At 39.4% G+C, this 14,148-nt stretch overlaps 1 protein-coding gene across 8 annotated transcripts in view; it reads left to right on the top strand.

The window, feature by feature from the left end:
- The window catches only part of atrx (ATRX chromatin remodeler), a 244,313-nt gene that overhangs the window by 80,098 nt on the left and 150,067 nt on the right, over window positions 1–14,148 (top strand). For all 8 annotated transcript variants that reach the window (XM_038774481.1, XM_038774479.1, XM_038774480.1 and 5 more), the window contains 2 exons: window positions 3,820–6,473; window positions 8,051–8,126. In XM_038774481.1, the coding sequence (XP_038630409.1) occupies window positions 3,820–6,473; window positions 8,051–8,126 (2,730 nt within the window). The remainder of the gene's footprint in view (window positions 1–3,819; window positions 6,474–8,050; window positions 8,127–14,148) is intronic.

Raw genomic sequence — 14,148 nt, 5'->3', positions numbered from 1 at the left:
GGAATTATGTTTAATTTCAGCTTTTGTGAGGATGCCAGGAGAGAATGCATGCAATTGTATGTATGTGAAAAGGAAGGAATGTTCAGACGAGCACTATTTGCTTAATGAGGGGAGGGAAATGATTGCAAAAGATAAAGCTTGGAGTGATAGTAAACATTCTTTTGTATCTTTTCGATATTGGCGTGTGTTATTCAAATCTTGGGTGCTTTTAGGTTTGTTGACAAGTGCTTGACATAAAAAGAAAAAGTTTAAACTTGGAAGAAGCCGTGGCAATTTGACCATTCATTTGACGATAGACCAAGATTGTGAAAAATACTGGGCTATGATTCAAGTCATCAAAAGCTGGTGTTAGCTGTAAAATTGGGGGGGGGGGGGGGGGGGAGAGCCTAATTTAAAATGCAAAGAAATAAGCTGTTCATAGTCCATTCAAAATTGGAAGAGGTTGGGCTGTTGGTTCAGCAATTGAAGAGTCAGAGGAATGGATGTGTGTGCTGGAATTCTAGGTATATTGTGTGCAATTAACTGCAACTCTGGGTCCAGTGATTAATGGAACAGGTCATTCATATGAACAAGAAATACAGCGAGGAAAAAGCCTCCAAACTCCCTTATTGGACGAAAGCCAAGCGGTGAGTAATTAATTACAGCACAGCTGGAGACTCTGAAAATGAGGGAGATATCAATGAAGGTAGGTTGGTAGGAGATGATGAGGTGCATCGTTCTGGATCCATAGAATTGTTATCGGAATTGTATAATGCTAATGGAGAACTTTAAATGTGTAATTGATTATACGCTATTTGAGCTTTACCAATATGTACTGAAGCTTGAGACTTCCAATTTCAAGAGGGCTGTATGGCTGCAGCTAACCTGTTCCATAGTGGAATTTTATTTTGTGTTCCTTTTATTCAGGAGCTGCTTTGTGCATTTGGTTCAGCTGTGAGCTGTAAACCATAAAGGCCATAATTTAATTTTCCAGTTTCTGGGCATCTGGTCAACGCTGGGGGTGCTTGTGAAATTGATCATAGTTTTCTGTTTTTAATTCCTATTTATTCCCCCCTGTTTGAGGCTGTTGTGGCAGTGACAGGATTGGAGTTTGGTTTTGATGTCCTTGAGGTCAAATCTGCTGGTGCTCAGCCCTAGATAAAAAAAGGCTGCCATGACCTAGGGGTCAGACTCCAACAAGTGTCATAAGATCAGAAAATGCTGGGGAAACTCAGCAGGTCTGGTAGAATCTGTAAGGAGAGAAAGCAGAATTAATGTTTTGAGTCCATTAACTCTGTTGATAACTCTGTTTTCTCTCCCTACTGATGCTGCCAGACCTGAGTTTTACGACCATTTTCTATTTTTGTTTCAAATTTCAACAATCACAGTATTTTGCTTATCCCAACAAATGTCAGTTATTGACTGAAGAGGAGATGGGGCAGGGAAAACACAAATTCTTCATTTTGATTAAATTAAAATCAACGTCAAGTCCTGAAGCAGTTGGGCAGCACGGTGGCATAGTGGTTAGCAGGTTCGATCCTGGCTCTGGGTTACTGTATGTGTGGAGTTTGCACATTCTCCCCGTGTGGGTTTCACCCCCACAACCCAAAGATATGCAGGGTAGGTGGATTGGCCATGCTAAATTGCCCCTTAATTGGAAAAAATTAATTGGGTACTCTGAATTTATGAAAAGCAAGTCCTGAAGCAGTAAAATGTAGAAGGATAATTTCAGTACTATTTTAATCAGGAGTCCCTAATGTGAGGCTGGAAGGTTGTAATAAAAACAAACGGCCTTGAATTTCCACTTGTATGCTGTTTTTTGCTGTATCTGTAATTTGGCTGAAATCCAAGTAAATGGCACACTTGTTAACAGAATTTGAAAGCAATTTATGTTCATTGCAACCGGTACTAGTGTTAAAAATAAAATTACAGTAAGGCCTCCAGGGTGAATTTATCACCATTTGGTAATTTGCACTAATTGTACGTTTGCGGGCTTTAAGTTAAGCTGGTTCTTTTGGGTGTGAAGATACTTGGGTAAGTTTTATTAAGAGGTTTGAAATGTGATTTTTGTAATTTACAGAGAATCTGACTAACGTACTGTAATATAACTAGAAATTAGTTTAGATTTTTTTATTCATTCGAGGGATGTGGGTTTTGTTGCCCATCCCGAATTGCCCTTGAAATGGTGGTGGTGAGTTGCCTATTGAATTGCTACAATCCTTGTGGTGTACATACACCCATAGTGTTGTTAGCAAGAGATTCCAGGATTTTGACACAGTTACAGTGAAGGAACAGATATATATATATATATATATATATATATATATTATATATATTTCAAGATGGTGAGTGACTTGGAGGGGAACTTGCTCTTGGTGATGTTTCCGTATGTCTGCTGCCTTTTCCTTCTAGATGCTATAATTGTGGGTCTGGCAGGTGTTTTCGAAAGAGCCTTGGTGAGTTCTTGCAGTGCATTTTGTAGATGGTGCACACTGCTGCTACTATGTGTCGGTGAGGGAGGGAATGAATGTTTGGGCAAAGAATGTCAATGAAACCAGCTGCTTTTGTCTGGATGGTGTCAGGTTTCTTGTGTTATTGGCACTTCACTCATCCAGATGAGGGGAGAGTTTCCATCATACCCTGACTTGTGCCTGTACATGATAGGCAGGCTTTGGGGAGTTGTGTGGGGAGTTACTCACTGCAGGCTTTCTAGCCTGGTGGAAGTCTGGAGAGTGCAAAAGGTTTACCAGGATGTTACCTGGTCTCAAGGGTGTTGGCTAGGAGGAGAGATTGAATAAACTAGGGTTGTTTTCACTGGAAAGACGGAGGCTGAGACCTGATAGAGATCTACAAAATTATGACAGGCATAAACAGAGTGGATAATCAAAGGCTTTTTCCAAGGGTGAAAGTATCAAGGGAACACAGGTTCAACGTGAGGGGAATGTTTAAGGGAGATGTGTGGGGTACTTTTTCACACCAAGTAGTGGGCACCTGGAACGCGCTGCCAGAGGATGTGGTGGAGGCAGGCACATCAGCAACATTTAAGAAGCATCTGGATGGGTACATGAATAGGGAGGAAATAGAGGGATATGGACTGAGTAAGGGCAGAAGGTTTTGTTTTTAGTTAGGGCATCATGATTGGCACAGGCTTGGAGGGCCCGCTGGGCCTGTCCCTGTGCTGTACTTTTCTTCTTTGTTCTAGCCTCTGACCTGTTCTTGTGGCCACAGTATTTATAATAATCTTTGTTATTAGTGTCACAAGTAGGCTTTCATTAACACTGCAATATGGCTAGTCCTGTTGAGTTTCTGGTCAATGGTAATCCCCTAGGATATTGATTGGGGGCTTCAGTGATGGCCATGTCATTGAATGAAAAGGGGCAATATTTTAGGAATGTGTTATTCATAGAAATTAAAAATGTTTATTTTTTTCACGATGCACCCATGTTTAGCTGTGTTAACCAAACTTTTGAGTTGCCACTTAAATTTCTGATGCGGTGATCACTTTGTAGAGGGGGTGCAATTAGTGCCAGAATTGACAATTTCATCCAAAGTGAAACTCTATTGCGTTTAAGGCTGTGGATGTCTTGAGTTATCTCAAAGATATGATAATGCCGGCCTGTGGGGACCTCTATGCTGCGATGACTATCTTAGTGCCTCATGTTTGGAACCAGCAGTTTATGCCTGGAGAGAGAATACTATGTTTAATGGGAATTCAGTTCCAACTCGGTGCATGTGGATATGTTCCTAATCTCCAGCAAGGATCATGATCATTACTTTTCTGATGTGCAGCTCGTTTTTAAAAAAAAATCTAATCTTCATATTTGTTGTTTTATATTGCAGGTGGTGTGCTGAAGGTGGAAATCTAATTTGTTGTGATTTTTGTCACAATGCATTTTGCAAAAGCTGCATATTGCGAAACCTGGGTAGGAAGGAGCTATCCAATATTATGGATGAAAACAAAAAGTGGTACTGCTATGTATGTAATCCAGAACCTTTACTGGATTTGGTCACTGCATGTGACAGTGTATTTGAATGTCTCGATCAGCTGTGGCAACAAAACAGAAAGAGGAGAGACTTTGATAAATTTAAATTGGACAGTGATAAATGCAAATCCCCAGGTCCTCATGACAGTGACAAGTCTATGGACCATGAGTATAAAAATACTCAAAGAATTTCCAATAAAGATTGCAACGGACAGGATAAAGATACAGGTTCATTAATGGCTCTTTCCCCAGGCTCGGGAAACATTGTGTATTCTTATAAGGCATTAAAAGTGCCGAAAGAAATTCTGAAGAAGGCTCGCAAACTAATTGATACAACGGCCAACTTGAATATTAGTTTTGTTAATTTTCTGAAACAAGATTTGAATGAGTCGGAGTTTAATGTAAACATGAGACAGTTGAAAGCTTTTAAGTCTGTCCTTGGAGATCTAAAGAAAGTCCATCTTGCATTGGAAGAAATTGTTGATAAAGAGATTCAGGACTTGGAAATGGAACAAAAGAAGAAACATACTGAATCGCTTCAAGAGTGTGTTAACAAATCTGAGGTACTGGATTCTACTAACAATGAGAATTATTTATTACGTGATGAGACAATTGCAGAAAACTCGATTGCAGCTGAAGATGAATCTGATCAAAAAGAAATGGCAGTTTCAAGTGAACCGGACAGGACTGTTGAAGAACAAGAAATCATGTCAGTCGAACAGACTGATCCATTAGTACTGGATTCAAAAATGCTCAAAGCTGAAACTGATTGTACATCAAATGATGATTTGTTGGTCAAAAATGAAACTGCTGCTAATAGTGAAAATACAGGCCTTGAACTAGAATCTGAGATGGCAGAAGCAACATTGCTTAACAGTTTAGATGAAGCTTTGGATATGGGATCTGTTTCCTCGTTGCCTGAAGGTTTGTTTGGGGTAACTGACTCATTGTTACCAGATCTAATTACAGTGGATAATTCTGCAAGTAACAGCACACTGTTAGATACTCCATCAGCTAAGGCGCCTGCTGAAAGTCAGAATAATTCTGCAAAATCCTCAGAGGTCGAATCTGATTCCAGTGTTAAATCTCAGACAAAGTGTGCCCCATTGAAAAAATTGACCCCGGTTTCACTTAAGAAATCTAAGAAAACTGCACAAGCTGCGTGTAGGAAAAAACTATCGAAGAATAAACCAGATGCTGCAGCGATGGATGATATTGCTGCTGAAGATGTCAACAGTGAGAGCGACGCTGCTGAGGCAGTGGCTAATGGGAGCGATGCTGGTGAAGCAGTGAATAATATGAGCGATGGAAACAAAGGGCATGCAGTGGAATCTGATGCGGACAATGATGAGGTTGGAAGTGCTGATGACAATGCTGGGGTTGGAAGTGATGATGGTGATGATGTTGGGCTTGGAGATGCTATCCATGATGATGCAGAGGATGGGAAAGGTGCCAGTGCTGCAGAAGATTCCATTAAAGGCAAAAAAACAGTGGAAAGAGCTCAAAGAGGCAGTGTAAAAACTTCAAAGAAAAAGAAGAAAAAATCTGAAGACATTGAAGAAGATCTTGAAAATGAACCTGTGAATGACGCATCAGTTCTGTCCGAAGACACTGATACCAGACGATCGCCGCGCATAAAAACGACACCACTGAGGCGCCCTGGTGGGGCAGGAATTGTGAACTCTGAAGAAGACACAGATAGTGCTGGTGGTGGCAAAAGACGTAGGAGATCAGAAAGGGACTCTAAAGGCAAAGACAAGGGTGACTTATCAGGAAAAGTAAAGGCTGGCCGATCAAAGGTCAGCAAAGATCTCAAGTCTGAGATGCAAGAATCTGATCCTGAAAAGTCCGATGTACCACATCAAGCTGATGTGCAATCTACATCTGACTCTGATGAAATCCCTGAGGTACTGAAAAAGGCAGCTGTCAAGTGTGAAAGTTCATCAGATGTGGATAACAAAGATAGTGATACATCCCAAAAAGTTATTAAAAGGACAAGTCTGTTTGGTCTGAGAAAGCGAATGCCTCAGGCTACTAGTCTTAAACGGAAACGGAAATGCTCGTCCTCTAGCTCAGATTTTGGTGGAAAGGAGAGAAAAAGAACCAGTAAAAGGATTAATATGGCTAAGAAAAAAAGACAACATTGTTCTGACTCTTCCAACTATGATTCTGATTTAGAAAAGGAAATGAAGAACTTGGGTAAAATTAGTACAGCTAAAAAATCATCTTCGAAGAAATCAAAAAAACAGACAACTGAGAAAGATGGGGATTATTCATCCAAAGACGAGAAAGTTACCACAAATTCTGCTGAGGAAAAGGCAGCAAAAAAACGGAAGAAACGAGCTGTGGAAAAAAAGCAAAGCTCCTCCTCTTCGTCAGATGAAGATGAAACAGCTGAACAAGGGGACAAGCAGGACATGCCTGAAGAAGGCAGCAGCGATGAACAAAAGATTCGGCCTATCACGGAAAACATCGTGCTTGCTACAGGATCAGGCTTTTGCCAATCATCAGGTGGGTGCCCTTCTGTTGTGGTATTCTTGCATTCCTTTCATCTTCTGTTTTCAGAGCATTTTATGTTTTAATATTTGAGCTTTATTAAACATCCGTCTTAATAATCAGATCATGCCTCTTATGAACTGTACACTATGTCTTTGCATTAGTATAGCTCAATCCAAATAATTGACCTCACCTGCATTAAATCTTTGACGTAACATGTTGGACGTGATTATATTTCTGATCTAAAGGTGGAAATTCACAACACTAGATAAAAGTTTAACCCTACCCATGTGCGTAATGTGGCACGTCTTACAAATTAAATATAATTTACTCATTGAGTGCAGTCTCCCAACATATCAAGATCTGCCTGAAGTTATCTATGTACGCAGATTTTGGTATCATCTACAAACTTGCAGATTATACACCCAACATCTACATCTAGCTGCTAATAGTGAAGAACAATGCACCCAGCGTGGACCCCTGAGGGACACCACTTGAGTTTGGTCTCCAAGCAACCAAATCTATTGCAATATTTTTTTTGTCTACAGTTTTTCACCCAGTTTTTAGTCTCGTGCAATATGATTACCAATATGACTACCAAAGGCTTCCATCTTGTAAAGAAGTACAGGATCTCATCAAAAGGTTCATGGTGTTTACTGGGCTTCCCTCATCACCACCTTGGAGACTACTTTGAAAAATTTTAATTACATTTCGGAGATATGACCTTTTTGACCATTTTTTTTCAATATCTGTCTCTACCACTGAGTAGCCAACTAATCTGTTAAACTCTTCTGTTGTTGGTTTCAAACATGTCTGGCTGAAACCTCTTTATCGAGAAGTCATCCCTCAAATGACTAGAGGTGTTGTTCTAGTGTCATTTTATGTAGTTAATGTAGCAATGTGGTTGACGTTTATTAAAATTGAGTCCTCTGAAATGGCTTAACAAGCCACTCCATTCAAGGGCAATTCGAGGTAGGCCCAGCCAACAACTCCCAGATCCCGTTAATTTAAAAAAATAATGTCCATAACGCATTCACTAATATAATCACTTAATTGGATTTTAACATGTCGTTTGTGAACTATTCCACTAGAAAGTTTCCTGTTCAACAGTAACCTTTATGTCACACAATTAAAACCATTTTGGTGTGGTTCTTTATGACCTGAATGCTGAAGTGATGCAAGTTCCATGGGACTCACTTGTAAAGGTTGACAGATTTATTAAGAAATGTATTTTAGCTAGCATTTTGGCAAAATCATTTTTCCTTTAATCGCAAAAATAAATGTAAACTGAAAGCAGTAGATGCTGAAAATACTCAAAGCAACTGTATAGAGAGAAACGGGGGTTGGTTACCTTTTCAGGTGAATGATTTTTGATCAGACCTGGAAAAAATTAGAAATGTAACAGGTTGAACCAAATGCAGTGTCTGGTATGGGGAGGAAAGTAACAAAAGATTTGTCAAGACAGGAGAAATGATGAAAATGATTACATGGCTATTTAATTATGCTTGCTTAGAGGTATTTACATTGATGAAAACTTAAATTAACTGAATTTGAAGGGACTCAAAAACTAAAATTTGGTCTCATCATTGCAGGTGATGAAGCAGAGGGCAATTCAAAAAATGCTCCCCAGTGTGCCAGTGATGATTATGACGATGACCCTGAGAATAGGTAATAATTTCTACAGTGTGGACTTTACAGAGACTTTACCAGAAAAAACTTTTGTGTAGCCACAAACACTTTAAACAGTTAAATCCATTGGTGCTAACCTTTGCTGCTTTATTAAGATAATTTTAATACGAGCCTCGGTTTCTGTTTTGTAAAAGATTTTTAAATGGTTTCAAACATTTTCGTTTTTACAAGTTATGCAGTAAGTACAATTTTGTGAAAATGCTTGGTCCCAGATTTTTGTTTCAAACTGCACATGATTCCAAATGTTGTGGAATTTGAATATACCAAATTAAAGATGTCAAATGTCTAGTGTTAGTTGGTCAAGTTTATTCATAATGACACTGCACTCTAGAATACTAGCAGGCCACAACAGGACAATTCTACATTTAATTTACACATGTTTTTCAGTTTTAAATGTGCTTACAAATCAAAAGATAACTGTTTTTAGAATCAGCCAACTCAGTTAATTATTGGAAAAGAGATAGGACAGCACGGTGGCGCAGTGGTTAGCACTGGGTCTGCGGCGCTGAGGACTTGGGTTTGAATCTTAGCCCTGGGTCACTGTCCGTGTGGAGTTTGCACGTTCTCCCTGTGTCTGCATGGGTTTCACCCCCACAACCCAAAAGATGTGCAGGTTAGGTGGATTGGCCATGCTAAATTGCCTCTTAATTGGGAAAAAAAAAATTGGGTACTCTAAGTTTATTTACAAAAAGGAAAAGAGATTCTTGATTACTTTCGATTGTGAGCTAGGGTTTTAAAATTTTGCTCACCGAATAATGTGGAAAAGGTTGAAGGCATGTGGATACTCGTGTTTTCTGATGAGCATCAGTTAAATTGAAACAGTTTTGAAAGGACAGCATGATGGCACAGTGGTTAGCACTGCTGCCTCTTAGCGTCGAGGACCCAAGTTCGATCCCAGCCCCAGGTTACTGTCCGTGTGGAGTTTGCACATTTTCCCAATGTCTGCATGGGTCTCACCCCCATAATGCAAAGATCTGCAGGGTAAGTGAATTTCTCACGCAAAATTGCCTCTTAAATGGAAAGAAAATGAATTGGGAACTTTAAATTTAAGTTTCAAAAAAATATTTTAAACAGTTTTGTAAATGTTGAGTTAGTGTTTTGAATGAAAATCAAGGTATAAGTTGGTAATTGGGGTGAAGACTTTAGGGAAATGCCCTTATCTCAATGCACTTTATTAAAACTACATTTCTATAAAATATCTATAATATATTTTGTCCGTGGAACATTTTAGTTAAACGTAATTTGGACCAACAAAGCCACCCCTATTTTTTGGGGGGATTTGTTGAGCCCAGTGGTAATGCATATGAGTCCCAAAGGAAAAGTATATATTTTTACGAGTCTGTATATGTAATCAATAAATAGGTGGTTACATGCAGTAAATGAAAATGCATTGTGAGCCATGGCAGAGCTGGCTGTTAATTTATGACTCATTTAATTTTTATTAGAGTTGGGCAGGTGGCCAGACTCTGAACTATGCCTTCCAAAAATGGTAGAGGATTCTAGTATTTCCTGAGCTCAGTCTGAAGCCAATTTGCATCCTTTGGAATATGCCCATTGGGTATTTTGTCCACTTGTATGGATAGGATTGTACTTTGCGATGATGGCAGAGTGAGAAATTAATCATGTGCAATGGTGTCAATTGTGCTAGCTTGTTTATTGGCCAGAGGAGGGAAGAGAATCCCTTCTTATTGCATAGGCTTCAATGTTGTGTCTTGTCCTGCCCTCGCTAGCTTTCTCGATTGTTACACAGGATTGGTAAGCTCAAGGGGCAAAATCAGAAAATCAAGAGCCACCTCTCTATCGTGTGGTGTTATTTTCTCCACCTGCTGCACTTTTGCTTTTCTCCTCCTCCCTCATTCCTTGCCCCACCCTAAACCAGTAGGTAGGAGTAAATTTGGGATGCTGCAAACTTTCCTTTGTATGTTTTTCTTCAGCAGTGGCTGAGTTCTGATCCTATTTTCTTCAAGTGTAATGTTTATCAGCCTACCCTGGACCTTGCACAGTATGACTTCCTTTGTTTTGATATGAAAGCTTGCATGGTATGGAATCTGTAAATATGCATGCAGGAGTTTATAGTAGCATGGTTGGTATTGGGGAGAATATGTATCGGCTAACATTGGTGTTTTGTCAACAGTGCTAAGTCTTGGAGACAGTGGCTGATTTGGATGTAGTGGAATTGATTGTGCTAGATGAGATATGGCAAGCTAGTCATTATTATAGTATTAAACTAACAACATGGAGGTGTCTCAGATTTCACCATCACAAAGTTGTGAAACTGAATTCAATAGAGCCACCAGGAATTGGGAACAAAAACAACCAATAATGTAGTAAATGCTGATGGATTACTTTTTCTACTTCTACCCACACCCACTACTATGGCAGCCTTATGCGAACACCTCTAATCTCAGCCGTGTGCAACTAGAGGTCTTAAGTGGTAGTATTTTTTTTAACTAGATCTTAATTCAATAGGAAAATTTAATTTGGAGATATGCTTTCTAAGTGTAAATGTTGGAAAGGGAACAGTGTGTATTCTGTAAACCTAATTTGTGACTTACCAGCCACCACTTCAATGTTGCTGTCAGCAAATTGAGAAAGTTTCAATGATGATGTAACCATTCGCCTTAGAATAAATTTCATGAATTGCTTAATGAAATCTATTGCAGGTAATGTACTGAAATGTCAAAGTAAATTTTTACTTTTCATTAGTCCTGAAGTACTTGCCTATTGTATACTACTGGATGCTGCTGCAAGCTTGAAAAAACAACATTAAGACCAAACTGAGGACAATTGTTTCTTTGATTGTGAGCCTTTACATAGATACATAGAAGATAGGAGCAGGAGGAGGCCTTTTCGCCCTTCGAGCGTGTTCCGCCATTCATCACGATCATGGCTGATCATCCAACTCAATAGCCTAATCCTGCTATCTCCCCGTAGCCTTTGATCCCATTCTCCTCAAGTGGAACACTTTTCCTCAAAAGGTGGTGGGGGCAGAATCTTTATTTTAAAGAAAGAGATAGATGGATTCTTGATAAGTAAGGGGATAGATGGGAATGGGGAGAAATCAAATCAGCCATGATCTTATTAAATAGCAGAGCAGGCTCATTTGGCTCATCAAATCTGCACTGACCTTTACTTGCATTAGAAAACCTTGAAGATGGTTGCCTTCAAAGGCAGTTTAAAAAAACGTAAAATCACCCAGTATTTTAGACCTTTCATTGTGCATAGGGTGCAGAAACGTTCCTGGAAGCTTTCATTTTAGATAAGTGAACTATCAGGTCAATGAGAACAGCATTTTTAATGTGGTCTCAACATTTGAAAATAGGATCAATAATTTAAGCAACACAGTCCTGCTGTGCATAGTTGAACAAACCTACTTTTTAGGATATCTTATTATAAAAAATTTCCAGTATTCTGCTGAATCACAGCTGTGTCACCCATATGCAACAATAACCATGTCTGTAAATGCATTTGAAGTCCTGATCGTAACAGTATATCTAATGAATTTAAAAATATTCCAGGTTACATCAAAACAGCTATCTTAGTGAACTGATTTCCTCTGGAGCCAGCATCCTTTTGCCTACCGTTGCTGATTTCCTGTTAGTGTTTATACTTGGACAAATAACTTGAAGTAGGTTTCTTGCTAACTTCAAACTGGAAAATGGGTGCAAGTAGTTTCCTCCTCCACTCAATGCTTTATTTTACTGACCCCTTTGCAGTGCTACAGACAAAGCAGTTTTCGGGATTGTGTGTATCTAGTTTTTGATTTGGAATTATTTTTCTACAGGAAAACTAATGTTTCCATCGGATGGATTATTTGGAAATTAAATATAACTTGTCTACCAACTGAGCACCGTTTTTAGAATTGGACAAACTCTATTTCCCCCCCAAAATTTATCTTAAACTCACTTTAAAGTCTTTGAAAATGGAGGATGCATTTAACAAATGCCCATTACAGTTCATATTGCAGTTAGTCAGGTTTTGCGACTGCTTGAATGTCTGAAAATGTTACTTTCTCATTGCTCTAACTGCTCTAATAGTGACAGATTTGTCTCCAATTTTGGGTTTAAAAGTATTTCTTCCTTTTACAATTTGAAGTGGCAATTGCATTGATACCAGTGTGGCCCTGAAATGTTCAGGATATACTTATTTGAGCCAGCTCGTGCCTTATTGTACGTGCATTTTTCGGATTCATTAAATCGTTGTACAGCAGAATAATGTAATTCTTTTTTATGGGTAGTAAGAGAATCAATGGCTCACGAAGATAATTTCTATTTCTCCTCTTCAGGTTTGTTTGTTCTGTCAATGATAATTATAATTACCTTTTTGTTTATCCAGTATCACCTGTGAAAAGCTGTTTGTCAGTGGTACTGAAAAGTCTTTGTTTCAATGAATGCAGTTTTAGATTTGGGGTAGAGCAGAGGTCTTCAGTCATTGCTGGTTTTAAACTTCAAATGTAGGCACAACATTGAATATGCATTTGGACTTGATGGTAGTGGACATTGTTTTGGCTTCATGTGCAAAATTGTTTATGGTGCTCCTATAACTGACCCTTCATGCCCACAATGCTCAAAAGCATTGTGTTGGTCAAAAAGTACAATGTTAAATGACTGGTCTTGCATCAAAGCCACCATCTTAGCAGCTCGGGTTGTTGAGTAAAATCTCCCTTACAGGACTGAAAGAATGATCTGAAGTGATGACCATTTGCACAACTTTGGCCTGCTATGACAGCTGGGAGGGCAACATTCACCGTCTTACCGTTCCTCCCCCGCCCAAACAGAGTCTGGGTATATTATTGGTACAGTTCAACTACTATGGAATTCATTGGGGAGGCAGTGGTGTAGTGGTATTGTCGCTGGACTTGTAATCCAGAAACCCAGGGTTCTCTGGGGACCTGGGTTTGAATCCTGTCAAGGCAGATGGTGGAATTTGAATTAAATGAAAAACCTGGAATGACCATAAAACCAATGTTGGTTGTCAAAAAACCACCTGGTTCACAAATGTCCTTTTGGGAAGGAAATCTGTCATCTTACCCGGTTTGGCCTACATGGGACTCCAGACCCACAGCAATGTGGCTGACTCTTAATGCCCTCGGTAATGGACAATTAATGCTGACCCAGCCAGCGACACCCACATCCCATGAATGAATAAAGAAAAATTGTGTATGCATGCAGTGGACCTTTGACATTACAGCCAAATATAATCCTATTTTGAGATTTTAACATATTCACTTTCCAGCAACTGTCATGGATTAGCAAATGTGAACAGGAATTCTGGTTTACTTTGGGCATCTTCAACCATTTTCAAACCCAAGGGGTCGAGACCAATTGTAGTGGCTCTACTTTAATCAAGCGACAGTGAAAATAAACGCAGGGCTGCTACAATTAAACTAATTGCTAGTGGGGGGAGAGTGAAATAAGTAGTTTGCTTCTGTTTCCACTTGCGATGTTACGGTGCTATATAAATACATTGTTAGGGCAGCACGGTGGCCTAATGGTTAGCACAACCGCCTCACGGCGCTGAGGTCCCAGGTTCGATCCCGGCTCTGGGTCACTGTCCGTGTGGAGTTTGCACGTTCTCCCCGTGTCTGCGTGGGTTTCGCCCCCACAACCCAAAAATGTGCAGAGTAGGTGGATTGGCCACGCTAAATTGCCCCTTAATTGGAAAAAATAATTGGCTAATCTAAATTTAAAAAAAAAAAAATACATTGTTGTTGAAATGATGTTTGAGGTTAGTCAGCATTAAGGTAACCGAATCACCAAGGATCCTCAAGGTAGCTAGCGAAAGCAATAGAGTCTCTGACTCCATAAGTCTGTACGGAACATTTTCCAGAAGTTTGAAGAATGGCAAATAAAATTATCCTCTTTTTTAAAAAAAAATAGAGATTAAATAAGTCTCAACCTTCAGTTGACTTCATTGGAACTGAGATAAATTTTTTCATTGGACACTCCAAGCGTGCCCATTCAAGATGGTCACAAAAACAATCAAATGTAGCATTCGAGCA

The sequence above is a fragment of the Scyliorhinus canicula genome, chromosome 17, assembly GCF_902713615.1.
Source record: "Scyliorhinus canicula chromosome 17, sScyCan1.1, whole genome shotgun sequence".
In the NCBI taxonomy this organism is placed as follows: Eukaryota; Metazoa; Chordata; class Chondrichthyes; order Carcharhiniformes; family Scyliorhinidae; genus Scyliorhinus; species Scyliorhinus canicula.
This window is presented reverse-complemented; position numbering and strand designations above follow the sequence as displayed.